The sequence below is a fragment of the Prorops nasuta genome, unplaced genomic scaffold (assembly GCF_024137725.1).
Source record: "Prorops nasuta isolate Cenicafe-Biocafe unplaced genomic scaffold, Cenicafe_Pnas_1.2 PNAS00003, whole genome shotgun sequence".
NCBI lineage: Eukaryota > Metazoa > Arthropoda > Insecta > Hymenoptera > Bethylidae > Prorops > Prorops nasuta.
Window position 1 is genome coordinate 11,857,273 of NW_027116800.1, and position 25,434 is coordinate 11,882,706.

The 25,434-nt window shown below is 31.8% G+C and overlaps 7 protein-coding genes across 9 annotated transcripts; 3 read left to right on the top strand and 4 right to left on the bottom strand.

Moving 5' to 3' along the window:
• Positions 1 to 715: 715 nt before the first annotated feature.
• LOC136785589 (uncharacterized) lies at positions 716 to 1,395 on the bottom strand. Its single transcript, XM_066746717.1, has 3 exons — positions 1,241 to 1,395; positions 1,027 to 1,150; positions 716 to 952 (listed from the first exon to the last, which is right to left on the bottom strand). The coding sequence occupies exons 1-3, from the start codon at positions 1,294 to 1,296 to the stop codon at positions 893 to 895; spliced, it is 240 nt and encodes a 79-aa protein (XP_066602814.1). The 5' UTR covers positions 1,297 to 1,395; the 3' UTR covers positions 716 to 892.
• Positions 1,115 to 5,468, bottom strand: LOC136785588 (calcium uptake protein 1 homolog, mitochondrial-like). 2 transcript variants are annotated; one of them, XM_066746716.1, is made up of 13 exons: positions 5,146 to 5,468; positions 4,706 to 4,969; positions 4,451 to 4,628; positions 3,706 to 3,865; positions 3,387 to 3,424; positions 3,198 to 3,312; positions 2,963 to 3,123; positions 2,770 to 2,886; positions 2,560 to 2,684; positions 2,373 to 2,500; positions 2,209 to 2,298; positions 1,390 to 2,133; positions 1,115 to 1,310 (listed from the first exon to the last, which is right to left on the bottom strand). In XM_066746716.1, the coding sequence occupies exons 2-12, from the start codon at positions 4,963 to 4,965 to the stop codon at positions 1,979 to 1,981; spliced, it is 1,527 nt and encodes a 508-aa protein (XP_066602813.1). In that variant the 5' UTR covers positions 4,966 to 4,969; positions 5,146 to 5,468; the 3' UTR covers positions 1,115 to 1,310; positions 1,390 to 1,978. The 2 variants fall into 2 exon arrangements, with proteins under 2 accessions (XP_066602813.1, XP_066602812.1); XM_066746715.1 differs by lacking the exon at positions 3,706 to 3,865 and adding an exon at positions 4,091 to 4,250 and having other exon boundaries at positions 1,125 to 1,310.
• Positions 5,469 to 5,740: 272 nt separating this feature from the next.
• LOC136785728 (U3 small nucleolar RNA-associated protein 15 homolog) lies at positions 5,741 to 7,782 on the bottom strand. The gene is made up of 5 exons (XM_066746962.1): positions 7,587 to 7,782; positions 6,876 to 7,458; positions 6,593 to 6,813; positions 6,087 to 6,522; positions 5,741 to 6,012 (listed from the first exon to the last, which is right to left on the bottom strand). Exons 1-5 carry the CDS (start codon positions 7,674 to 7,676, stop codon positions 5,843 to 5,845), a joined length of 1,500 nt encoding a protein of 499 aa, XP_066603059.1. The 5' UTR covers positions 7,677 to 7,782; the 3' UTR covers positions 5,741 to 5,842.
• A 92-nt stretch (positions 7,783 to 7,874) lies between these two features.
• Positions 7,875 to 12,727, top strand: LOC136784909 (metaxin-1). The gene is made up of 5 exons (XM_066745864.1): positions 7,875 to 8,280; positions 8,545 to 8,637; positions 8,892 to 9,142; positions 9,230 to 9,395; positions 9,482 to 12,727. Exons 1-5 carry the CDS (start codon positions 8,230 to 8,232, stop codon positions 9,866 to 9,868), a joined length of 948 nt encoding a protein of 315 aa, XP_066601961.1. The 5' UTR covers positions 7,875 to 8,229; the 3' UTR covers positions 9,869 to 12,727.
• A 1,583-nt stretch (positions 12,728 to 14,310) lies between these two features.
• LOC136783961 (intraflagellar transport protein 20 homolog) lies at positions 14,311 to 15,206 on the top strand. The gene is made up of 3 exons (XM_066744383.1): positions 14,311 to 14,465; positions 14,832 to 14,986; positions 15,068 to 15,206. The coding sequence occupies exons 1-3, from the start codon at positions 14,342 to 14,344 to the stop codon at positions 15,179 to 15,181; spliced, it is 393 nt and encodes a 130-aa protein (XP_066600480.1). The 5' UTR covers positions 14,311 to 14,341; the 3' UTR covers positions 15,182 to 15,206.
• A 725-nt stretch (positions 15,207 to 15,931) lies between these two features.
• Pngl (N-glycanase Pngl) lies at positions 15,932 to 18,259 on the top strand. Its single transcript, XM_066744355.1, has 6 exons — positions 15,932 to 16,153; positions 16,241 to 16,482; positions 16,558 to 16,785; positions 16,851 to 17,025; positions 17,091 to 17,510; positions 17,587 to 18,259. The coding sequence occupies exons 1-6, from the start codon at positions 15,932 to 15,934 to the stop codon at positions 18,154 to 18,156; spliced, it is 1,857 nt and encodes a 618-aa protein (XP_066600452.1). The 3' UTR covers positions 18,157 to 18,259.
• A 473-nt stretch (positions 18,260 to 18,732) lies between these two features.
• Positions 18,733 to 25,418, bottom strand: hop (tyrosine-protein kinase hopscotch). Of its 2 annotated transcripts, XM_066744341.1 has the most exons (14): positions 25,189 to 25,418; positions 23,361 to 23,565; positions 22,973 to 23,271; positions 22,516 to 22,875; positions 22,242 to 22,445; positions 21,861 to 22,138; positions 21,250 to 21,583; positions 21,006 to 21,162; positions 20,802 to 20,923; positions 20,562 to 20,715; positions 20,150 to 20,477; positions 19,644 to 20,074; positions 19,234 to 19,571; positions 18,733 to 19,094 (listed from the first exon to the last, which is right to left on the bottom strand). In XM_066744341.1, the coding sequence occupies exons 2-14, from the start codon at positions 23,460 to 23,462 to the stop codon at positions 18,734 to 18,736; spliced, it is 3,468 nt and encodes a 1,155-aa protein (XP_066600438.1). In that variant the 5' UTR covers positions 23,463 to 23,565; positions 25,189 to 25,418; the 3' UTR covers position 18,733. The 2 variants fall into 2 exon arrangements, with proteins under 2 accessions (XP_066600438.1, XP_066600428.1); XM_066744331.1 differs by lacking the exon at positions 25,189 to 25,418 and having other exon boundaries at positions 23,361 to 23,637.
• Between the last annotated feature and the right edge of the window lie 16 nt (positions 25,419 to 25,434).

Here is a 25,434-nt window from a genome sequence, read left to right on the forward strand (position 1 = left end):
ATGAAATGTAAGGACAATTTTTTCTTAATTGCAATTTGTATTTAAAAAATTCAAAATTTTGTCATATATCTTCAAATCTTTCTCAAATTTTGTATACCATTTTAACATGTTTCGTCAAACAACTCCGCATAAGTAAAGTGTTTGCTCTTGGCATTTTCATCCTTATTATGGACATGCTCGTCAAACATTTGGTCAACATGATCCATGAATTCTTTTACTTCTGCTTTGCAAAATAGTGTTTGACCTCTATTGCGTTCCAAGCAAGCGGTTAACTTAAAAATAATTATGTTATTATGATGAAAACTAATATATTTAAAAATTAGGTAATATACAATATTTTACTTTATTTGTATCAAAACGATTAGTCTTGCAAGGTTTTTTTGCTTTATTAGTTAAGCGTTTCAGGCAATCGTTAACTTCATTAACATCTAAATTTTTCTTTTTCGAATAATTTTCGCTCATATTATTTAACTTTTCTTTCCAATAATTTTCGTCTTTTTGATTACATCCCGTATTTACTTTAAAAATATTTATATATGTATTTTATAATATCGTGAATCATTAAAATTTAACTTCTGCATTATAAGAAATTAATATTACCAGATTTAAGTCGTGTAAACAAATTTTCACTAATGGCCATCACATTTTGGGGTTTTATTATGTCCGCATCTTTATCGAAATTTATAGATGTATTTTGATCATTGATAAAAGTTGTTCTTTGAGTCTGCATTTTGAATAATTCAAATTTTATTACTTAAAGCTTCCAGCAATAGGTTATCGTTATAAACCAAAATGATAAGATATATAAAATACTACATGATTCGTGATCGTCGATTATTTGACTTATCTACACTTAAAAATGTTAAACATCTACAATTTTAATTATATAATATCAATGATTTAAATCCCAATAATGTTCTCCGTAATTTCCATTTTTGTTCCCCCATTTTATCTGAAAAATTTAATTTTAATTTACTTATAGTTCATTATCATTATATTAAAAGAAAGATATAATCAGTACTTTACCTTGCCTCTGTACTGATTGCCAGCAAAGTCTTTTTCTTCAAATCGTTGCTCCCATTCACTAGGATTTTCGCAAACATGCCCGAATTGAATTTTGTAAGGCTCTAATTGTTCAATGAAAATATCCCTAAACGTTATACCAGCTATCAGATTATTCGTTTATATAAGAATATTCCATTTCTAAAGTATTATATTATTTATAAAAAATTATACTTACTGGAAGAATTGGTTCTTTTTAATTTTATTAGAAGCTCTTGGTTTAAAAATTGCCATAATATTTTCGATATCTATAACGAAAAAAGAGAAGACAATTAAAAATAAAAAATAAAATTAATCTCTAAAAAAAATTAAGTTTTTAATAATTACCTGAACTCATAGGTTTTACCTGAACACTAGTTACAATGTTAAACAGAAATATTTGAAAAAGTATCATTATTAAATAACATTTTAAAAACATTGTAAAGATTTTCTTTAGTAAAACCTTTCTATGACGATCTATTAAAGTTCACTATTCTCAATGAATTCAGAACCTTTACTGAATTCGATCTGAAGTCATTCTGGAGCTCCATAGTTTTTGTTAGATATGCTCTGATAAGCATTGGGAAAGCAAGTATATTATTCATGAATCCGACGGATATATTTATTTAACGATAACTTTTAATTATTTATATATGCATAATGTTAATAAAAAATAATATTTTTTAAAATTCGCAGCGTTACATATTTAAATTATTTAAATGTTACATTTACAGCAGATATTATTCCATTACTGTTGTCTATAAATTACGTTAAAGTAAGCAATAAATATTTTTTAAACTAATGGTATTATATAGTAAACAAAAATCGTTTCAAGCAATCATGTGCGTTATGACTAGAAGAACAGAGTATTAATTATAATTAATCATAAAAGAGATTCTTTCCTTTCTAAACAACGTAAATGGCATATGATATTAAATTATTTGTCAAAATTTAAAAAGTATGTATTTCTAGCACATTTAACTACGGACTGGATTAATTTTATGAAACCAGTATCTTTTGGCTTTTCTAATCCTCTTAAAACTCTATTTTTCATTACTGCTACAAACTCTCGATTACTCAATTGGCCGTCCACTAGAAAAAAAAATTATTTAACATTAAGTATTATTATGATATAAAGTAATCTTAGTCAATTTATTTAAAACTTACTATTTTCATCAAATATCGTATAAACCACTTGTATTACGTGGTCACTTAATTCCACGTGCGCGACGGTTCTTGCTACATGCTTTAAGGTTGCTGAAAATAAAAAAAACTTATACCAATTTCCCCTTATTCCTTATTGAACAGTATGATACAATTACAATAAATACCTTGATCAATTGATGCCCCGGCTATATGATAAAATGTCAATGCTGTATCCACATCGTTAATATTGTTAAGAAAGTGGAAAAATTTCAAATAATCTTCTTTGCTAATTCCTTTTGGATTTTCTCTGAAACTATTATTCTTTATTTTTTCAATTGCTCTAAAATTATATAGACTATTTTAAGTACTTACGTTTTTTTTACTCTTTTTATAATTCTTGTCTTTTTGTTGTCAGGGTAACCAGCATAAGCTAACAGAAGCTCGGTAAAGTCGACTTCGGTGATGTTTCCATTTTCATCAGGATTTCTACGCTCAAACTATAATTTTATATAATTGTAACAAATTACAGTATTTAAAAATACAATTAAATGCGGCGAAGCTAAAATTTAATATTTTCTTTACCTCAAGATTTAAAATTTCTCTCTGCAATTGCTGCTGGAAATCCAAAAACTTCTCTATTGTTAGTTTTTGCTTCATATTGGGACCAAAGAAATATGTGGTTAATGCTGAATTTACACCCTAAACAAATGGTTTTATAAATATTATGATCTTTTTATGCCTTTCACCTTTTTTTCTTTATTAACTTATAATTTACCTTAAAAGTATTACCAGTATTAGCATGATCTCTGTGTCTATTCCCAATACTTGTTTGTTGTCGAATAAGAGTTGCAACTTTACCAAATTCCTCGGAGTCAACATCACCATCTCCATTAAAATCAAACATTCTAAATGCTATTTCAAAATGTCGTCTAGAAGCTAGAACAGTAAGCTTTATATAATTTTTTAATAATTGAAATTTTGGTAACTTATATAATAGTATAATAACACACTTGATAATACTGTTAATAGAAAGATGTAATCTGAAAAAGTTATGAGACCAGAGCTTCCCAATTTGTAAAAAATACTGTCTTCATCTAATTCTAGTTCCAATTTGTTGTGAATGTTCTGTGAAAAGAAAGTTAAATATTAGAAGAATTACCAATTAATTCTAATTGAGTTTATAATTTTGCCATTACTACCTTAGGATCATATCTCTTGTACTGATCTAACCCTAGACCTAGAAAATATGTTATTGCAATAATTAAATCATATTAAATATCATGTGTAAATATGTATATAATTATTATTACTTTTGTTAATTTTAACTTAAAATTAAATTACACTTAAAGCACATTAAGCACTATACTACAAGCACATTCAATAGTCAGCAATCTTACACATTGCCAAGGAGGAAATATATAATTAAAGCTTTGATAGAAAAATGAAAATTAAAACAGAAAATATAAGGCTAAAGTTTAAAAATAATTATGCAACAGGAGATAGATAAGGAAGGATTACCATCAGGTTGTTTTACACCAGGAGTCATTGATCTCAAAAAATCATCTGGAGTCATAAATACTTCGTGCACATCGTTATTGGTCACTTGAAGAGTAGCAAAATATCTGAAGACTTTATCCGGTGTTGAATAATGCCTTATTCGATTTTCATATTCTATTATCTGAATATTAATAGAATTTATTTGTTATTGCAAAAAAGTTGGCTATTTCATGCATCTATAACAGCATGCAATGAATAGAAAATAGTACATGAAAACTCCCTTTGGTAAAGTTTAATTGATTGGAAACAAGTTAAATTGGTAAGCCCAAAGTAACGCATCAGTTTGTTAATTGCATTTGTTGTTAATAAAGTATTTATGAAAAAATAAAAAATGATATAACTTTACCATCTGGTTGTTTCATGCCTGGAGTTATGGCTCTCAAAAAATCATCAGGTGTCATGAAGACCTCGCTACCCTCTGTACTAGTAACTTTTACCGTTGCAAAATAACGAAAAATTTTATCTGGTGTTGAATAAGCACGCATTCTATTTTCATATTCTATTATCTGTAATGATATCTTAATATTTATTATTTTATAATATTATTGTATGTCTGGATATGGTAAAAGTTTATAAAGGCATCACTTTATTTATTTCTACTAGTTTAACAGAAAACTATGATACATTGTAAGTTATAGTATCTTTAACTTATCCTACATGAAAATAGAACACTAAACAAATAATATGTTTAAAGTTTTTCATCAACCTTTCTGTCACGGAATCCAATTTTTTGCTTCTTGGTTTTCTTTTTCTTAGGTTCCTCTTCTTCAATATTTTCAATTTGGTTCTCCCCTTCTATAGATTCATCATTTTTCAGTGCAATTGCCTTTGCTGAAACATTCTTCAATTTTTTTTCATAATAATCCCCTACCACTTCAATGATACTAAAAAATAATTTAATTAAAATTACATTTTGCTATTATTACATTATTAATTTTATTACTTTCACACTTATACTTACTAATCTAATGGAGATAATATAATTAAACAGCTACCGATGACAATAAAACTTAATAAATATCTATAATAATAAGGCATTTCATCCAGGGGATCTTTTTTATGTGCAAAATTTCTGTAGTACATTCTTTCACTTTGATACATCATAGGAATCTTATATTCATATTGTTTATTTATCATTTGAGTTTGATAAGGTCTTAAGCGGAGCATTTGTATTCCACACCTCTTTGTCTCAAAAAATCTCAATGCTCGTATAGTATTCATTATGCTAAAACAAATTTTAGTGAATTAATAAAATTTTCTTTAACTTTTAATATCACAACAAAATCATTAAATAATGTAACATTATATGAATTTTTATAATAATAAGCTAAAAATCAAAGTATATCTTAGGTTATAAATTTAAAATAAGTAAAAAAACTGTTAAATTTTAATTAATAATACCTGCTCTGATAATTATAATTGCAGTTTTTTACAACAATTATTTATGAATTTTATGCATATACTGCATGTAATTTTGTCAAAAATTACGCTATCATAACGAGAGGAAAGACCTGTTCGACGTTCGATTAAGCTGATTGCAAGCTTGTATGGCTTGCACTAGTTGCACTGCACTGTTGCAGACGTTGCAGTCCGTTGCACGGAATTTCACTGGCTTGACTTGCACTTTGCAGTAGTAGTTGCAGTGCACTCAGTGCAGTGCACTCAGTGCAGTGCACTCAGTGCAGTGCAGCCTTGGCAAAGAGTAGTCTGGACTCTGGAGTAGCCGTTTTCCAGCAGTAAAAACACAACATAATTAAGTTCCTATGTAGGTGTGCTAAGTAGTAGGTATTCTTTTCTACTTGTTTTTCTGCTGGAAAATCGCTTTCCAAAGTGTAATGCCTTTACACCTACTGATAAAATATTTTTACTTGGTGAAAACAGATGAAAATTCTCAAATTGTAATAAATTTTATTTAATTTCAAGCTTTACCAGACAAATATATTTACCAAAAATTTTATCAATAAGTGGAAATCAATAATTCTAATGTTAACTAATAGACTCTATAATAAAAACACTATTTTATTTTTACAGTATATACAGCCTAAATTAAAAAAATTCATTTTATTTTACATTATTCACATTTTGAAAATTAAGTTAATCATTTTATTTCTAAATGATGTTCTGCTGCAGCTAGTATCATTTGAAGGGAACCTTGTAGTTCAGATAAAGATAAAATTAACTCTTCTTCCTCTTGAAGCCTTTTTGCTAGTAAACTGAACATTGTACGGGATTCTGTGGCAAGACCATCCAACTGTCCATCGTACACATCTAAAAATTTTGTAATTGTATAAACATTTCAGTTGCTTAAATATTAACTATGCTTTAAGTATCGTTTAGCATACCCATTAAAATATTAGCTACATCAAGTATCACTCTGCCTAAACGTACGCTTCCAATATATTTGATTATAAATTTCAAGATATTAACAAGAGGTTTTCCATCTCTCCCAGCTACAGCTTGTCTTAATCCTTGTCTTCTAATTAACTCTTGAAATAACGCAACAGTAACATGTGGAGTTTTATTGACTATGTATGGTAGCATAACACAGTCAAGGGCCTTTGAGTATTGAAATTTTCTGAGAAAGGCATCGTGTTTAGACATGGTCTGTTTAACTTCTTCCTCCACGACTATATCAATACTTGGTATATGCAAATTTTTACCAGCATTTCTATATGAAACTTTTTTTTTCTGTAGCTCTAAAGGATTCCTTTCTTCTTCCCTCCTTCTAACAGAAATTAAACCATCTACCATACCAGTAACTATCATTTCATCATCAGCCTATTAACAAAACAAACGAAAATTAAAACTGAACAGAAAAACAGAAATTTTTATCTTTAATCATGCTTACACTTATTCCCAAGCTAAGAACTGAATTGGGATAATCTAAAGTATGAACAGTATTGAAAGTTCCAGCATCATAAATTTTAACATGTCTGTCTAAAGAGCCTGATAATATTCTGCGTCCCTTAGATGCTATTCTTAGGCAAGTAACTGTTTTATGATGCTGTGAAATTTTTGCAAGTAGTTTTCCTCCGGAGAGTACATCCCATACTCTAACTTCAGTTCCTCCTGGCATAAAAAAATTAAATATTACTTTTCTAAAATAATTGTAATGAAATAAATAAAATTACCTGCAGACAAAAATATTCCACCAGAAGGCAAAAATAATATACTTTCTACAGGAGCTTCATGATTGACAGTTAGTACTTTTTTTTGCATTCTTGCATCATACATTTCAATAATTTTATCATAACCACCTGATACTAATATATTTGGAGAATTAGGACTAACTGCCCCTGCTCTGATATAGTCTGTATGCTCATTAAATGAAATAATTTGTTTTTCACTGGCAATATCCCATAAGGCTACAGTCTTATCGTCAGAAAACGATGCAATATGTAAGTTATCATTTGTGAAGAAAGTTCTATGAACAGCAGCTTTATGGCCAGAAAAGACTCGCAAAAGATTTTTTGTAGCAACATCAAATAGCTTGACTACTTTTTCCTCTCCTCCTGCACACAATAATTTTCCATCTCGTCTGAATGAGCCTCCATACGCCGCTTCCTTAAACTTGCTAAGATTCTTTATAACCAATTTAGTTATTGGATTATAAATTTGCACTCTTACAGAGCAAGTTATGGCAAAATAATTTGGCTCCACTGGTGAAAAGTCCACATAATCGATTTGTCCAAATTCTTTTACTAATACAGGAGCCTAAAAGATAAATTATGTAAAATTAGTATACTCATAACAAAACTTTTGAGGTTATACTTCGAACACGTGTCACCATATTACCTATTACAAGAATTTAACATTTTTATGTATAGACTAAGAAGGCTTACGGTGTATTTTTTCCAATATATGTTATCTGGTGTTAAATCTGGTCCAGCTCTAGTAAATATTTTATTATTAGTTTTTTTAAATGATGCCATTTCTTCAGAATTTTAATACCACATTAACCTGATCTGATGTGATCTGATCTCATGCAGTGCTGTGGCCAGCCAGATCGAGCGTGGTGGGGATAGAAACCGTCCTCGATCTGGCCAGTGGCCACACACTGATGGTCGTATTCACAGTCGTTTCTTCACCTCGACTCGAACTCGACTCAGGCTAAAATACTACAGTATATGTCACGTAAACTATAGTATTGAAACTCGAGTCGAGTTGGAGGAACGACTGTGAAGTGTGAAATCTGTGAATACGACCGTCAGACTTAAATACACATATAAGTAACGACTTGAATACCGGCCAAAGTGATGTGTGAAGTGTCAGACAATAATATGGATAATAAAAATTAATAGAAACTAAGCTTGATTTTCACACATTATTAAAGAAAAGTTAATAGCATCAAGAGTAATCAGTAAACCAAATGAGAAATATATCAAATTTTCATCATGGAGCCCATGGAAGTTGCAAAAGTTACCTCCCATGTCCATGATTTCCATACGCATACATACTATACATACATACAATGAATAATTAAAGATGACGGATTTGGGCGATTTGGCTTCAGATTTTATCGTAGTGAATGTAGCGGTGAATATTTGAAATTTGTTTATAGATATCAGTTTCAGTCGTCGATCTTTCAGTTAACTTCATTTCGCAATTTCTTTGCCAAATTTCTAGCTGAAAGGTCGCATGGGGATGGTCGGCGAAAACAAATTTTGCACAATTACATATAACAGTTATAATTAAAGTTTCGGTAGTCATGTGTGTTTAGTTTTAAGCAATTAACATAGTTTAAGTAATTTGTTTCTATAATTCTACCTTTGATTACTTAGTCTTTTTAACATTGTGTAGTTGAGAATGAGTGTCAATGAAAAACTAGAGCTAGATATTTGGAAAGGTGATTGGGGCTTACCATCAATTGATGTAACATGTCTGCAAATTTTGGTAAGTTAGGTTGAAGGTTACATTTCTTGATAAAAACTGTAATATTTCCTACATAAAATACAAACTAATAGTATTCTAGCCATAAAAATGAATGGGTCCATTATTTGATTTTAAATTCATTATTTTTTTTTTAAATTCTATTTTTTTGCAATTTAAAAATTGCTATTTACACATGAAAGCTATTTTATCATTGATCTTTTTTAAATTCATTAAATTAATGCAATTTAATTAGTAAGTATATATTGTTATTTCAGGCATATTCTAAATTTAGTAAAGCTTCCTTGAAAATAAATACAACATGTAATCCATTCAGATCAAAAAATGGCAATTTACCAGTACTCAGAACCAATCATATAGCTTTTAATGATGTCCAAAGTATGAAAGAATTTCTTAAATCAAAAAATTATAATCCAGATTCTATATTAAGCCTAAAGCAATGTGCTAATGTAGTAGCATATGAATCTATGTTATTTGAAAAACTTTATCCAGCTCTTCAATATATATGGTATGGCTATAGTATGAGTAACTTAAATACTCAATATTGTTTTTATATATCTTTGCTATAACTTTAATATCTTTTATTTATTTATAGGTGGGTAGATCAACAAAATATCAATGAGTTAGTAAAGCCATGGTATAGCGAAGCTGTACCATTTCCATTTAACTTTTATTATCCAGGAAAGTTTGAACGCCAAGCTAAAGCTATGTTAGAATCTTTATATCCTATGGAAGATGATAATATTGTTTTAGAGAATAAGGTAAAGTTTTGTACTTTTTTATTATAATATTATATATTTAGAGTAAAATGATAATTTGAAACTATCTAAGTTTTATCATTTTTAAGATATATGCAGAAGCACAAAAATGTATAACATTATTGTCTGTAAGACTTGGAGAAGATGATTTTTTTTTTGGATCTCTACCTACTTCTTTGGATGCAATTGTCTTTTCGTATTTAGCACCATTACTTAAAGCTCCTTTACCACATGCTGCTCTACAAAATCATCTAAAAGCTTGTACAAATTTAGTGAAATTTGTATCAAGAATATCACAAAGATATTTTGAGTATGAATATCAAGTGTATGAAAAGAAAACTGCAGAAAATATTAAAAAATTAAGAAGAAACTCAGAAAATGAATATCCTAATAAAAGAAGAAATCAAATATTAGCAGGGATTTTTGCAGGATTTGCAATGCTGGTCTATGCCTTTTCAAATGGAATGGGCAAGTGAGTTATTTTAACAATATTTTTATACAGGATGTTCCAATATTTGTGTACTTCTTAGGATGGAGGGCTTTTACTCCTCCCTTGAACCTAATTTAGGATTATCCTTCCTTAGACCGCTTTGTACAAAAATGGTTAAATTTTTATATATTAAAATGTTTAATTTGCAAAGTGCGTGAAATAAATTGACGTTTTTAACGTCACGCTCGACGGATAACTGTGTCCGGCCGTTATCGTCGTAATAAAAGAGAAGAATATAGGCATTCAATCAATAATTCTGCTTTAAAACCAACAAATAAAGCTTTAGCGTTAATTAGGTGGTCTACCTCGTTCCTCTTATGCCTTTGTAAAGTTGAAGAATGAATTTGATTGTTCTCAGCAAACATGGGATTATTTTCTTACATTTAATACTAGGAATTAATATTCATCAACGTACTTATTATCGCTAGGTGTTGACGACCTAAATTGGTATATATATATATATAATTAAATAATTATTATCTTTTTACGAAGCTAAACACGAATAGCAGACATTTTAATGACCAACTGAAACGATTTATTGGATGTTAAAGTTTTTTATCGCTTGTTCAACCATTGGTTAACAAATGTATTTAGATTTTATTTATTGTAACATTGCAAAAAACCTAGGAGATTTGTTCACGAAACGGTTAACTTTTTGCCCCGCTGTTCGAATTTATGTTCTATGTGTAAATGTGATGGCTTCATGAGCTATTTTTGGTGATATTCGAACGACCATTTAGTCTTCATTAAAAAGAAAATGCAAGAGAGCATGAATGAAAAAAAAATCGTTTAAAAATAAAGATCTTGAGGATTAAAGCTAAGCGTTCAAGAGATTAATTGCTTGAAATGAACTAAGGCTGTGTTCCGTTATTACTGCAAGTTGGCTGCAACTGTTGCAAGTATGCAGAATCTATACTTTATGTAACATAACTTATAGATCTTTAGTAATTGTAGCTTACTTGCAGTAACAATGGAACACGGCCTAAATAGTTTTATCGTTAGTGAGTTACTGCCATAAATGGTTGGATTCGTAAGGAGATGATTATTTTACAAAGTGACACGGTAAGCGTCTCGACGGCAAATATATACATGTACAAAGGCTATACATTCCGAGTCACGTGTATGAGCGCTCAAAGCGCTCAATTCTATAACAAATGTAACGTTAGCTATAGTATACTATTAGCGCTTTATGCGCGACTCGGAATACAGCCATAATAATTTAGGTAATTTCCTGTTACCGGCTATAGCAGCAAGCAGCAGAAAGGTGCCAAAATTCCCGAATGCTATATAAACTCTAGGTGTACTATCCATTCAGCACAAACATCAGGTTGGTACAGACCAGACTAGCCAAAGTCATCCGAACCTGTAATGTAGAGTTACACATGTAATGCTCAAGTTTAAAAACGGCGCATGTTGAGTCTGTGATCTCTGTAACTGCCATTCGAAGAGGGTTTAATAGTAAGGGACGAACCTCTTTCGGACGAATACAGAAAATTCACTTGGATCCGTTCCACTATTAAAATGTGGACCACGAGAAGGAATAACAATGATTAATATGTATATAGTTGTGCTGATTTCCTTCCAAGCATCATCCTTTAATTTTTTTAAACTATTTCTTTTACTTAGGATTCCATAAAATTTCTTTATTTTGATCAATTTCTTTGAAAAATAAACCTTACTCCTCGCTAAAATTAATCATTATTAGACGTGTTCGGTTTGCCTAAAGTTATCTAATAAAGAAAACTTTACGAAGCTAAACGGGCGATTCTCTTTGCGTTCGCAGCGGGTCTGAGCAATACTTATAATGTTATATATTACACGTTTGGCTAGCCTAGTCTGTGTCTACCTTAATTACGGCACACACAAATTGCGATCATCCTTTTTCCCCATCTCGATAAGTATCGATATTCATGAATTGATCATTTGTTCTTTTTTGTTTAAATAAGATTCGGAATGAATGAGCATTCGAAATGGCTGGATCAATCCTTATATATTCTCAGTTAAAACTTCCACAATTTTTTAAAAACTTCAGTTTTTGCTGGTATCTTCCTACACACATTTTCGGTGTTGCATCTGTCTCCTTACGTTATTACGGATACCTGGACTCTTAAGCAGCCTCTAGTGACCTCTACTCCACATCTTCACCATCCTCCTCTCCCACCTAATCTTTTACATCTCTGATCTCCTTTCCCCTGCTCCGTACTATTAAATTGTTGGTACAAGCGAGCATTCCTTTCTCGTGAACATGAGTAATGATCTCGCAAGTAGATGAAAAAACGTATATCGTCTGAATTATTTTTTAAAACTGACTAGAGACAATGTCGGGTAATTTAACATAGATAGTCATTAAAAATTGTACGTGATCCTCTAAAAGAGTTTAACTTTAAAAAACAGATACTAAGTGCATAGAGCTCCTTGCAGGAATGGTAAGCTCTAGTAAAGAATAGTGTTGTTGTTAACTGGATTTTTAAACTGAAATAAACAGAGAATTTTAAAGTAATCCCTCTGACAAAAATCTACAACACATGTACCAATTCAAATAAAAAATTTAAGAAATGTGTGTGATTATTGATAAAATTATATATTTTTAGTAAAAATATGCGAGGATTTGATATAAAAACTTATACACGCGCTAAAATGTTTAAGTGTGCGTTAATGTTGTGGAACGAGAAATCCTTCCAGTTTGATGATATTTCAAGATTTTTAGAAGAAAGAGAATGATGTGCATGTTACGGCACAACCATTTTATTATATGACTAACAAGAATATAAGTTAATTATAAAAACATTATGTTAACTTATTTTCACAAATTATTTATGTAAATAAAAATAGTGTTTTACAATTGTTTAAACGCTTTTTGTACTGAGTTAACTATTGATAAGCTGTAATGAATGATACATCTGTTTTTTATAGTGATGGTCATCGTGGGATGTACCAGCAATTCATATTCAACAACATCTAATTCCACTCAATTGGATGAAATTCAACTTTAAACAACTATTTCAAATAGCAATAATAGCTCCATACTAATAATGCATCAAAAAATTCAGTCATTACTATTGAAAATTTTAATAGTTTAAAAGCTGCTTCCATATCGGTGATAATCAGTAATCATAGTATAGGGGCCATATTTTCCTTATCCAATAAACTTAAACAATCCTAGAGAGAGAGAGAGAGAGAGAGAGAGAGAGAGAGAGAGAGAGAAAGTTCCTTAACCTTTAAATTGTTGGGTGGCAGTTGGCACCACTTAACACTAGATATACCAGTCCTTTTGTGAAGCTCGGGTTTTATTTGTTATTAAATTTCCACATACGAGTGGTCAATGAAACGCGCGTGTGTTGTGTGTGTGTGTCTTTGCAGCGGATATAATGGCAAATGTCTCAAAGACTCCCATAGACTATAAATTTCATGATTTTTATTTTAAACCTTATGATAAACTGTGAAATAGACTGAATAAAATTTAATAGAATAATCAGATTCTAAATTTATAAGGTCATTTTGTTCACGCATGATTTTTAACTTTTCAGTTATCAGTTTGCATTATTATTAGTTTTTCCTATAGAAAACTTTCTTTTCTAATACGCGGGTCATTTTTATAATTTTTGTCAAATACATTTTCATATAGCAAACTAATTGCAAAATACGCCTATATAACAATTTTTTAAAACAAATTGTTTTATTCATGTATTTAAATTTTAAACTTAACAATTTCTATTCGATAATACTTTATTTTTCTTCTAATTGTAAAATTATATTTCAACAAACTAGGTAAAAAGCTCGCATCCCTTAATAAGTTTTATATTGGCATATTTTGCAATTCATTTACGACAAAAAATTTAATTAATCAATATTTAAAAAAAAATATGCATATTATAATAAATGACGTTCTGTTAGAATTGACTGTTTTTGACACAATTATACTTGTAGTTCCCGCTTGCACCCGACGTGCAACGAAATTTACCGAGCTCAGCCGAAACTCTTTCGGTGGGAACTGGGATTACTGGGAATGACCCACATGGACGGTAAATCTGTGTGTGTGTGTGTGTGTGTGTAATGTATGTATTATGGTTGCGTTCGTTTATGTACTGCCAGTACTGAAAACTTATATTTTACGTGACATACATTGTAGAATTTTAGTACTCGCAGTTAATAAACGAACGCAGCCTATATGTTATAGCTGGATCTTTTCTTTTGTCTCTTAATTGCTTTTGTCTCAACGGTGCACAAATCAAATGACTGCGTTCCAAACTTCCAAATCCTTAGCGCTACGGTAGCGCTATATCATGATTGGTTAATTGAACCAATTTGACCAATTATGACAGGTATTTTGTCTAGCGCTACCATCTATACTATAGTGTTAAGGATTTGGAATGCAGCCAATTTCTCGCTTTGTAAATGACTGTCTAGTAGTCTAGTCTACAGTCTTCATTCAGTTCATTCTTTCCCTGTCATTTTTAAAATGGCGGACCCCATGGAAAAGTATGGCTTGTATATTGATGACTTATGTAAAATTCGCGTTTTAGAGCCTACAATCGCCAATGAGACGAACAAACTAAAAGAGGAATGTCAAAATTTTGCGTCTCGTAAGTTTATCCAACGTGTATTCCTACTTTATAAAATTAAATACTATCATTAGTTTTTTCGTTAAACCCGAAATCTACCATAATTTCGTGCACCTTAACTCTTTGAAGCACTCAGAGTTGATTCAGAGCACTTAAAATTTTCGTGATAGAGCAACGTTTCTTTCCTTTATTCTCAAAAAAAAAAAAAAAAATAGTCCTATTATGAATGGTTATAAATTAGCACCTGATAAATAAACCTTTGCAAATGATCTTTAAGCACAATATAGAAATATCAGTAAGGCTACACATTTGGAGTTTTCTTATGCACTTATACTGTGTTTCAAATGAAGTAATATGGTTCAAAATGTTATGTATTTATTTTTATAGAAATTACAGATTTTCAAAAGTTTTCGGACGAGTTTATAAACATCATAGATAACTTGGCGAATGAGGTGGAAAGGGAGAAAATGCGAACGATCGGTGCTAGAAATTTGTTGAGGTCCGTTTCAAAACAGAGAGATGCTCATAAACAACAAATCAAGGTCCATTTGTCTCCTATATAGAACCAAGAAAAAAATTGTTTGAAAACAACAATTCTGTCGAAATAATAAATTAAATTGCAGGCCCTACTGGTTGAAAAAACTGTGGAACTAGAACGGTTACGCATCGAGTTCGATTCTTTAAAAAAGATAGAGCAAGATCAATTGGAGACTATTGAACATCTAACTGTTAATTAAATAATGTTATGATATAATAATTAAACTTTTATCTGTAAAAAAGAAACGAGGGAAGGAGTTTTATTTTCAACACTAGTATACAGTATATACACAGCGCGGGAATAGAGATTCGTGTGTGATTCGTCCAGTGATGACAATAATACTCAAATTACAGCTGTCTTCCAGAGAGAACACATCACAATCAAGTTTTCATGTTCATGTAGGTGTGCGTTTGTTTGGTGCGTCCATGTATATGTATGTATCCCCTTCCACTCGTCTTTAGCTGGAAAACAGCCTTTATCAAGCTGTCACTGGGTTCGGCTAACTTCACTCTGCATTTTAACCTTTAACGTCATTATAATCTGTGCAAAATTAATGCCTTGGCATTTCTCTGTTAACTTCACTACGTATTTCCTCTGCTAAATTTCTCCATTATATTTATAACTGAAAGGTCCGCTAATCAATTTTGCTACCAATGATATTACCAGAATGGAACTTTTTTAAAACAAAAACACATTCGCATTCCCATGTTATACATATGCAGCTGTGGTATGTATCTGTGTTCGTGCATATATCTTCTCCTACCACTTGTCGCTTTGCTGCAAAAAAGTTCAATTCTGGCATCATTGAACAACACACGAATCAATTTCCCGCTGTGTATAGACATAGTAATCTCTGCCATTTATGCACTACTAAACATTCTTTAAATGCACTGTTTAGTATGCGCGGAGCGAATATTGTTTGCTTAATTAATAAACTTTAAAATTTATCATGGATGAGTATATAAAACGAAGTGTTGAATCATTAAGAGACAATGAACCTTTAATATTTGTGGAAGCTTCCAAACATCTCTCAACTATATGCAGTAATATATTGAAATTTCCTACTGAAAGAAAATATCGCCAAGTTTACCTTGGTGACCCAGTTGTGGAAGAAAAACTGTTTCCAGCAGCAGGTGCAATAGAATGTTTGCTTAATGTAGGATTTATAGAGGTAGGTTTTTTTTTCTTTTTTTCATCAATAAAATAACGTATTATAGTATACAAAATACATTTTAATTTATTTATAAATCAACAATAGAATGGAGATCATCTGTTGTTGCCGCAGAATGTATCACTATCTAAATTAAAGGTATTGTACAGTCTTGTCTCTACAAAGCCAACAGATCTAGTGGATAGAAGAAAATTTTTTGAAGCTTTGAACCACAATAAAGAATATATTACAATTTTTGAAGATGAAAAATTGCAAGAAAAAGCTAGACAAATAGTACCTATCACAGAACTTGAAATAAGATCAATGAAGACTATGAGACAGCTACAACGGTAAACAGCTGATTATAATATTCTTGGGTTTTTAATAATTGAATGTTTATATATGATTATTTGTTGATAAAATAGGAATATTAAACTAGATCAATCCAATAAATCAAAAAAATCTGATTCATCATTAAAGGAGGATGGATTTATTATTAAAAGTCTCTTTCTTTTGGAATTAATGCAATGGTTTAAATATGAATTTTTTCAGTGGTTTGATAGTCCTATATGTACAATATGTAATTTAAATTATAAACTTGAGGACACTAAATATTCAGACAATAATTTATATTCTAGAATAGAAGTTTTTAGGTAAGTCACTTTATCCTTATTTCATTCTAAAATATATGTAAAGACTACCTTTTAAATAATTGTAGGTGTGAAGGTTGTAATAAAGTAGAATATTTTCCTCGTTATGATCATCCAGAACCTTTATTAAAAACTAGACGAGGGCGTTGTGGAGAATGGGTTAAAGTATTTACACTTCTTTGTAGGTCATTTGGATATGATACAAGATTCATACTAGATTATACAGATCATGTTTGGTCAGAGGTAATTATGAGATTAATTATAATCAATATCATACAAAAATCATTAAATAATAAATCCATTTATAGGTGTGGTCTGACACAGATCGGAGATGGCTACATGTAGACTGTTGTGAAAATACTTTAGATCAACCATTAATGTATGAGAAGGGCTGGAATAAAAATTTAACTTATGTAATAGCATTCTCAAAAGATGAAATTCAAGATGTTACATGGCGGTACACACGCAATCCACAGAATGTGCTTAAAAGAAGAAAATTTTGTTCGGAGGAAGAGCTCTCTTTGTATATAGAATCGTCAAATCGTCAGCTACAGTCTGCAGTAGGCTACAGTATAGCACGAAGAAAATTTGTCTTAAAACGAAGGGCTTTGGAATTAGCAGATATGTTATTTATGCCAAATTCAAATTCAGAAAGTAACAAAAAGTATCAAGAACGTACTTCAGGATCTTTGGCATGGAGATTATCACGTGGCGAATGTACTACATCGGTAGTGTTCCTTATTCATAAGAAATACTTCAAATATTTGGTCTAAGACATTCTCATTATTTTATTTATTGTTTTAGGGAACTACTGGAAAAAAGCATGTTTGGAATATTTCTCAATATGGAGAAAACTTCAAAATGATTTATAATATAGTTAAGGACGTTTATAAAGTATTTGGAACTGACGAATCCATTCTGAATGAAGTATCAGGTTGGGAAAATGGAGTAGAACTTGCAGAAAGTATATTTCGAAAAGTGGAAAACGATTGGAAAATGGTTTACATAGCTCGTACCGAGAAAGCCGTAACGGGTAAAGTAATGTGGACTTTTGAAATAACACACTCAAATTTATGCCTGAAATCTTTTCATTTACAAGCATCGTCTAGAGTTTTCCACAATGCAAGTATTCTTTGGAAAATTGAAGCTGTTTTTGATAGAAAAGATGCAAATCAGTCCATTATAATTCCCGATTGTACAAACTTTTGTACAGATAGTTTAAACGGCGCTATAAAACTTAGTCTAATTGCTATAATGTCTGATGGAGAAGGCGATTCAGCATGGCAGCATGCTCAATTATTTCGTGAAAATTTGAACAATCTCAATAGTCAATCAATGTTTATTGCTGTTCAATTAAGAAAACGATCCAATTAGTTATTTGATACTAATGGTAGAAATATGACATAAAAATAAACTAAAGGGCTTGCTTAACGTATTGATAATATCATTTCTTTTTAAAATAAAATTTTATAAAATATTTGTACAATCTTACTTCACATTTTTTTTCTCAGGTATTCTTATACGTAAGTATATTGGTTTCTATTTGTTACGAAAATGTAGTATTCTTTTATTACAAGAGAATAAAATTTGTCAACGTTTATAATACAAAGTATATTTTTCAGCTTATAATTAGAGAATAACGTAGTTAAAATTGGTTTAAACTAACATTGGACAGGAAAAGTGTCACGTTTCCTATTAGGAATAATTTTTACTATGTATTTGCACAACACTTGTTTCAAGACAAAATTTAACCATGATAGACACAAAAATAGTTCTGTTTTACATTTAAAAAATATACTGTACATATGGACAAGAAAGTATATGCCTAATATCTAATAGTAATTTATATGTTACATATGTGGAATTAAAAAGTATAAAAAAATTGTTAAAGAAATCATAGACTAGCTGCTCTTTTAAAGAACAAAAAGTGTCTTATTTACAAATAGGAATCTCAGTATTGAGTAATCAATTCTCTAATATAGCTACAAAGGGTAGCGAAATCGGGTCTTTGATGACTGTGTAAATGCCAACAAGGATACATAAGCTTAACGTATATTGCTTGGGGGCAGGTTGGGGGACAGGGAAGACGAATACCCCTCTCTAAAGCTTCAAGTAACTCCGCACCGCCTTCCTCGACTGTTCCGTTGCCATTACTGTTTGTATCGTGACAATTTCCATCTCTACAGTTGATCCCTATACCAGGCAATTTAGGATCTTCTCCAAGACCAAAAGTCTCATACATTGTAACACCGAAAGACCAAACGTCTGACCTAGGAGAAAACTTTCCATCCCTAAGACTTTCTGGAGCATACCTGGTAATATTTTAACGTAATTATTGTTTTCTTTTTTTTTCTCAAGATATTGGTTACATACAACAAAAGAAACAGCTTTGTAGTTGCTACTTCTACTGAACGAAACCATTGATTTTCATCGGAAAATATTTAGGCTTACCATTTTATTGGTAGATCTCGATTGGTTTGTAATATATAATAATCATTTTTTCCTGTGACCTGTGCAAGTCCAAAATCACTGATCTTAACTAGATTCTCATCAGCTACTAATATATTTCGTGCGGCAAGATCTCTATGAACGATACTCTTTTGTCCAAGATAAACCATGCCTGTAGCAATATTCAAAGCAAAACTAAGCAACTTTTTATGAGTAAGACTTTGTCGATGAATCGCTAGGTAACTTTGTAAAGAGCCATGTTTTACATATTCCATTACTAGACATACTTCTGGCTCTGATATTACACCCAAGATCTCAACGACGTTGGGATGTTTCAATGTCTGGAATAATAGCAAACAAAATATTATTCAAATCAGTCAGAATAATCTATGTATAAATAATTGCCTATTTACCTTCATAATTGATATTTCTCTTTCAAAATCTTTGAGATCAGCTTCTAAAGCCCGAGTCTTTAATTTTTTTATCGCCACCTGCTGAGGCTCTACGTCCTTTGCATCGTCTCTTTCAAGTATACCCCTATATACTTCACCATAAAAACCTTGGCCTATTCGACCTTGTAAAATAACATTGCAATCTTCATTTAGCTCGAATATACCTTGCATTTGTCCCAGAGAGCCATTACCACTGTTATTCACCCCAACACTATCGTTCATACCGTTTCCACTGGTACAGTTACTATTTTTATGATCCATACAACTAAAGCCACTTGTACGTCGATTAAAACCGTCCGTGTCTCCCCCAGCTTCTGTTAGCCAGTCCAGATATATTGATAGTTCTTCGGCACTGCCCGTGTATGTTCTTGTATTGATCAATTCTTTCGTACCTGTGTACAATGTACAATTATGGATTATCTGTTGGTTATGTTTGTATAAGCTCTAATTATTGCAGCAATACGTACTATCATCCAAATCGTCCCATGGTAGGCTTGTTCGATCAGTAAACAGGCTACTGGTCCGCGACTCGCAGTTTGACGAATTATTATCTTCCGTATCGCAATCTTCTTCTTCAGTTCGTTCAAGATCGCTGAATAATTTTGGAAATGCTGTTGCATAAGCATGAGTACGTCTAGAATTGTAAACTTGATATAAAATTTGATTTATGTCTCGCATTATAGCTTGTGGCTGTTTTCGCAATCCATTAGACTCTCCCCAACATTCCGTCATTAATTTATAAACTTCTATCGGGCAGTTATTTGGAATCGGTAGCCGCTTGCCGCTTGCATAATACTATTTAAATTAAAGTCATTGTAAATTTAACAGTGTAACAAGGAAATGTATAATAGTATAATGATAATCGTATAATCTACGTACTTTCCTTACAACATTTATATCGTGATACATAGGAGGAGAAGCACCTTTTGAAAATATTTGCCAAATTGTAGTACTTAACGCCCAAACATCTGCTTGAGAACTTCGTCTTGCCAATTTTGGATTTATATACAGCTCTGGTGGTAACCAATGTACACTAATTAAAAAAGAAACAACGAATGTTGGTATATAGGTAAACGCAAAGAGCTGTATGTAAGTAAGAAGTTTAGGACAGAAACTTACTCTGTTTCCGTATAACTGAAAAGACCGGGATCTGCCAATTTAATAATAAAACTGTTGTCCGTATGTGCATGAACAAGTAGTTTTTTACATCTAATGTTTCCGTGTACAACCCCATTTTCTTCCTTCAAAATAAAGTAAAGTTGTAGGTGATTATGAATTCATCATAATAATTTTTTTTTTATATACACCGAAGAATTAACTTACTAGATGCCATAGAGCAGTGGCAAGGCAAGCCGCAGCTTCAACTAAATCAACAGTTTTAATGGTTTGTGAATTGCTTCGTAAATATGTATCCAATGGACCTAATTTTACTAATTCTAATAACATTCCTACCGCCGGCGTCACCGTCAGGCCATACAATCTTGAAATTATGTGCAAAAAATTTTATTTTTTAATTAAACTTATTGAGTACTTATTACTGTGTCAAGACTCTATCATAAATTTGTACCTAACTAGTGCACCAGATCTTAATTGTCCCCATTTACCGGCAAGCTCCAAAAATTCTTTAGTGTATCTCCATTCATCTTCTTTCAATAGTTTAATGGCCCCTTCAAGTTTTCGACCTTTTGCCACTCGCCACATAGCTCTGTAGACATTTGTAGATAATGACCTTCCTTCAGAATTGTTTTCGGATTCAGGAAACGGCTGCGCCTTGTAAATTTGTAATTGATTTGGAGGTACACAACGTGGTCCGCCTTCCAAAAGACTCGTTATTATTTCTTCATCAACCGCCACATCATTTCCGATAGTTTCGGGCAAGCAAAGCAGTAACGGCGATTTATCTAAAATATTAGATTAGCAAAATATAGCATTAATAATTTTAAAATTCATAATTAACACATTGACAGACGGCCCCGTGAAAACGCGGGTTTTAAAATGTACTACTTTACGGAAATATATAATGTTTAAAATTTTTTTTTGGCTATTCAGTGATTATAAACAAGCGAATAAGGCCGGCGTTCGGGGTGGCCGATACGCTGTCAGCGCCAGCGCTCAGGCTTTAAATGTCTCTTTGGTCACCGGCTGTCAATGTGTTAAGTATTTTTAATTTTGATATACCATATTCAGATGGAGGTAAACATTCTGCAAAATATATGGGACGTTCAGTGTCTTGATGTGAACTAATGTAATGGTTTAACGATTTATATCTATTAACTGAATCTGACACAACAAAGTCATTCAACGCTATCTGTTCTATCCTTTGTGTTATCAGCTTTATTTCTTTGCAGCAAACATCTAAATAGTAAACATTATAATGTGTTTCACTTTCCCGTAAAATATACGTTCCTGGTCGGTTAGATCTTTTTTCTTCGAGTTTTGCATAAGCAAATTCTCCCCTGAAATAATGATTTTACTGCTTTGTATCTTTCTATAATATTGGTAATATCATTTGAAGAAGGGAAATGATACCCCAGTTTTTCTCCAACTCAATTTACTCACCCTACTGGTCCATGGCATTTCAGTTTATGCAATCTTTCTAAGCTCGGTGTTACAACATCTCTACAAAGGTTAAATGTCCACTTAACTGTTAACCGGTAATATCCGTCCAACGAAGAGACAAATGACATTAATAAAGCAGCGGTTCCAAATTTTAAATAAGAAGGTATTCCATTTTTCCTTGATACTTCAACAGTATTATCTTGTCTGCAATAAGAAAAATTGACTTATGAGATTAAACAATTTAATTGAAAATGAAGGCAAGTATTCAAACTACCTAATTGAAATAAAACAAAGATCCTCAATAGCACATAAAGTATACCACTGGCCAGTCTCTGTTTCAACATATTTTACTTCTTCTGCATTCACCCTTAGTAAAATTTTTGATGGTGGGTTAGGAATACCTTTATCCATTAATGCCTTGTATTCCTCGTACAAATAATTTGGAGCCATGCTCTCAAATTGTTTAAGATATTGTTGTTTAACGTATGATGCGTCATGTCCAGATATTTTACTCAAAGCGTTATGTATTGGCTTTTTAATAAAGAATGCATGTCTTTTAATGCATTCTTTAGGTATGTATTTCTTATAATCAGATTCTACAATTTCTCTAGGAACATCTTTTTCCAGCATTACCCTATTCCAAAAGTTAATGATGTAATTAATCTTAAGTTTATCCACTTCTGAAAGTATTATATATATTATTTATTTCCAGCATATACAATCAATATTACCTGTACATATCGCTAACCCCCAAACCAATCAATTCTCTCTTATGCTTTTCATAAACAATGTCCGGTACTTTATTATTCATTACATCTGAACGAGCTTGTTGAAAATAATAATCGTAAGCATTTTCATCGACTTGCTTTAGTCTTTCTAAATTAGGAGGTTTAAATCTTAAGCGAAAATCAAATTTGGTTTTATCTTTTCCTTCTATTACATGCCCTGGTGGATACCAAAGTCTTGTCGAATGATTTCGAATACCAAATAAGTGTCTGGCCACTGGACCTATCCCAATCTGCTTGCATATCTACAATACAACATGAGAAGCAAAGATTGATTGTATTTAGAGTAATTGCTTGATACCAGATTGGTCCCATTCCAATATATTAATAATACCTTTATACATAGGTCTTCTATGGTACATCCAAATGTAAATGTTACATTCAATGTTTTTTCATCTATTGCCAAATTGATTATCGCATATCGATCGTCATCCATTATATGTCTTTTACATTAATTACTTTTTCCGTTATAACTTTGGTTGCACACTATTTTTACATTTTAACTCTACTGGTGCCTGTTTGATGCAAATCATGCCGAGCTAAAAGTAGTTAAAACTTTTAATTTAGAATATTGGTTTGTTTGTATCTTTAAATGTTTAGCATGTTCAGCTATTTAAGTCCTTGCTTCATGAAAGGGGGGAGCTCGTATCGCTGTAGGAAAAACTATAGGAGGAGGTAAACCCTACTACCATGCAGACGGTGAAGTAGTACAGGTCGGTGTAAAAGTAGAAAAAGACGGTCAAGCCCGACACCGAGTTTGCTAGATGTACACTAGATGGCAGCTCTCTCTCCTTTTCTCTCCTCTTCGTTATATTAATTATCTTTTCATTTTTTAATTATTTCTTAAAATCTTTCTCATTAATTGTAAACTCAATAGAAGGTCGTTATTAATGTTGATATTGAAAGCTCCGAGTAAATGAGTTTTCTGTAACTATATAATATAGGAAACGTAGAAAAATGATCGCATATATATTTACAATTTTAAAAGTGATTTATTTCTTCTAAGAAGACGGCTTATCTGATCGCAATTCTGCAAAATCTATTAAGCTTGATAAACCCGTCGTAATAATTACCGAATTACATACTTTTGGAAATTAGCGGTTTAGTTGACACTTTGGAAAGCTGATTGATTCGAGAGTATGAGTATTCTGAGTATCGTTGTGACGTGCAATTTACAAGCGGTATTTCGAACGACTGAGAACTTAATCAGCACCAATTTCAATGAGCTTCATAGATTTAGAATCATGCATAATGGAAGAAAAACTTGTTATAGACCGATATGGTCATTACACCCATCGTGGTTTATTAAAGATTCAATAAAAGTTTAACACCGCGCGAACAATAATAAATAAAATAAGTATATAAAAGCTAGCGTAGTAAGGTTTATTTATTTTAAAAGTAGATTTAACTATTTAAAATGATACAACGCAAAATTTTATACGAATTATAAACTCTGGAATTTGAAATTTACATTTTACTAATTGTTCATTATAATTTGTAAGTCGCTAATTAATCCAGCCTCGCTAACTTTAAAACAAGCATATAATTCGTGAAAATAATTGTAAAAAACTATAATGGAAAATATGAATGAACCAACAAGGTTGCAGAAATTAGAGAAAGATGTAAGGAAATGAATTCAGGTTTCACGAGGCACACGATTGGAGCAGGCAAGTTTTTTACAGTCAGCATAGTAAATAACATAATAAAATAGCGGATGGAAAATGAAGAAGCAAAGCAATTCTAGTTTAAGCCGCTTTGACTTTCTAATTTGAGGGTTGCTCGGCATGAATGGTGGACGGAGAAATGTTTGCAGAAGAGCTAGGAGAACTATAGCGTGCGAAGAAAGAGGGTTGTAGAGGGTTGTTGCGACGGAGGCTGCGTCTGGGGTGTCAAGAGATATTAGATAAGGCTAGGTTGAGTCAGCGAGGAGGGAGAATTTCCTGCTTTCACCCAGCCTAACCTTACTGACAGGGAGTTGCGAAGGAGTATGTACTATGTAGTTGTAGTATTAGTACTGACAGAGAGAGAGAGAGAGAGAGAGAGAGAGAGTGAGAAATGGCACACCCTGTGGTATGCTTTTGATCGCTGCTGTCTGTGCTCTTGGAGTTTATATAGGCAGGACGGGTCCTTGCGATATATTCATCGTCGACATTGGAAACTACCTAACGAAACCTCTATCTCGCTCAGACAGCTCGACGGACGACGACTCCCTACTCTGCGCGAATGTGGATGCTCGCTCGGTTCCTCCGATTCGAGATTCGGAATTGGGATTGCTATATTCGGTCTCTGATTCGACCAACGAACGTATTCCGCCATTCCTTGTTTCGTATCCCCGCATTTCGTCAGATTCCATATTCCGTGGCCAGGAGGTGTTTGTGTTTGTGTAGCATGTACACATTGACGTACAC

Bases quoted from the DNA above. Each gene is read 5' to 3' on its own strand.
- LOC136785589 (XM_066746717.1), bottom strand. From the start codon at position 1,296: ATGGCAATTTTTAAACCAAGAGCTTCTAATAAAATTAAAAAGAACCAA. The intron at 1,151-1,240 runs GTAAGTATAATT...TATAACGTTTAG, and splicing joins AAAAAGAACCAATTCTTCCA to GGATATTTTCATTGAACAAT. The intron at 953-1,026 runs GTAAAGTACTGA...TAAATTTTTCAG, and splicing joins GCAATCAGTACAGAGGCAAG to ATAAAATGGGGGAACAAAAA.
- LOC136785588 (XM_066746716.1), bottom strand. From the start codon at position 4,965: ATGAATACTATACGAGCATTGAGATTTTTTGAGACAAAGAGGTGTGGA. The intron at 4,629-4,705 runs GTAAGTATAAGT...ATTATTTTTTAG, and splicing joins ATATTATCTCCATTAGATTA to TATCATTGAAGTGGTAGGGG. The intron at 2,134-2,208 runs GTAAGTTTTAAA...TTTTTTTTCTAG, and splicing joins TACGATATTTGATGAAAATA to TGGACGGCCAATTGAGTAAT.
- LOC136785728 (XM_066746962.1), bottom strand. From the start codon at position 7,676: ATGGCATCATTTAAAAAAACTAATAATAAAATATTTACTAGAGCTGGA. The intron at 7,459-7,586 runs GTAAGCCTTCTT...TTTATCTTTTAG, and splicing joins TATATTGGAAAAAATACACC to GCTCCTGTATTAGTAAAAGA. The intron at 6,814-6,875 runs GTAATTTTATTT...TTTTTATGCCAG, and splicing joins TGGAATATTTTTGTCTGCAG to GAGGAACTGAAGTTAGAGTA.
- LOC136784909 (XM_066745864.1), top strand. From the start codon at position 8,230: ATGACGGATTTGGGCGATTTGGCTTCAGATTTTATCGTAGTGAATGTA. The intron at 8,638-8,891 runs GTAAGTTAGGTT...TTGTTATTTCAG, and splicing joins TAACATGTCTGCAAATTTTG to GCATATTCTAAATTTAGTAA. The intron at 9,143-9,229 runs GTATGGCTATAG...ATTTATTTATAG, and splicing joins CCAGCTCTTCAATATATATG to GTGGGTAGATCAACAAAATA.
- LOC136783961 (XM_066744383.1), top strand. From the start codon at position 14,342: ATGGCGGACCCCATGGAAAAGTATGGCTTGTATATTGATGACTTATGT. The intron at 14,466-14,831 runs GTAAGTTTATCC...TTATTTTTATAG, and splicing joins ATGTCAAAATTTTGCGTCTC to AAATTACAGATTTTCAAAAG. The intron at 14,987-15,067 runs GTCCATTTGTCT...ATTAAATTGCAG, and splicing joins CTCATAAACAACAAATCAAG to GCCCTACTGGTTGAAAAAAC.
- Pngl (XM_066744355.1), top strand. From the start codon at position 15,932: ATGGATGAGTATATAAAACGAAGTGTTGAATCATTAAGAGACAATGAA. The intron at 16,483-16,557 runs GTAAACAGCTGA...TTGATAAAATAG, and splicing joins ACTATGAGACAGCTACAACG to GAATATTAAACTAGATCAAT. The intron at 17,511-17,586 runs GTAGTGTTCCTT...TTATTGTTTTAG, and splicing joins GTGGCGAATGTACTACATCG to GGAACTACTGGAAAAAAGCA.
- hop (XM_066744341.1), bottom strand. From the start codon at position 23,462: ATGGATGACGATCGATATGCGATAATCAATTTGGCAATAGATGAAAAA. The intron at 22,876-22,972 runs GTAATATTGATT...CTTTTGGAATAG, and splicing joins GGGGTTAGCGATATGTACAG to GGTAATGCTGGAAAAAGATG. The intron at 19,095-19,233 runs GTAAGCCTAAAT...AAATATTACCAG, and splicing joins CGAGATCTACCAATAAAATG to GTATGCTCCAGAAAGTCTTA.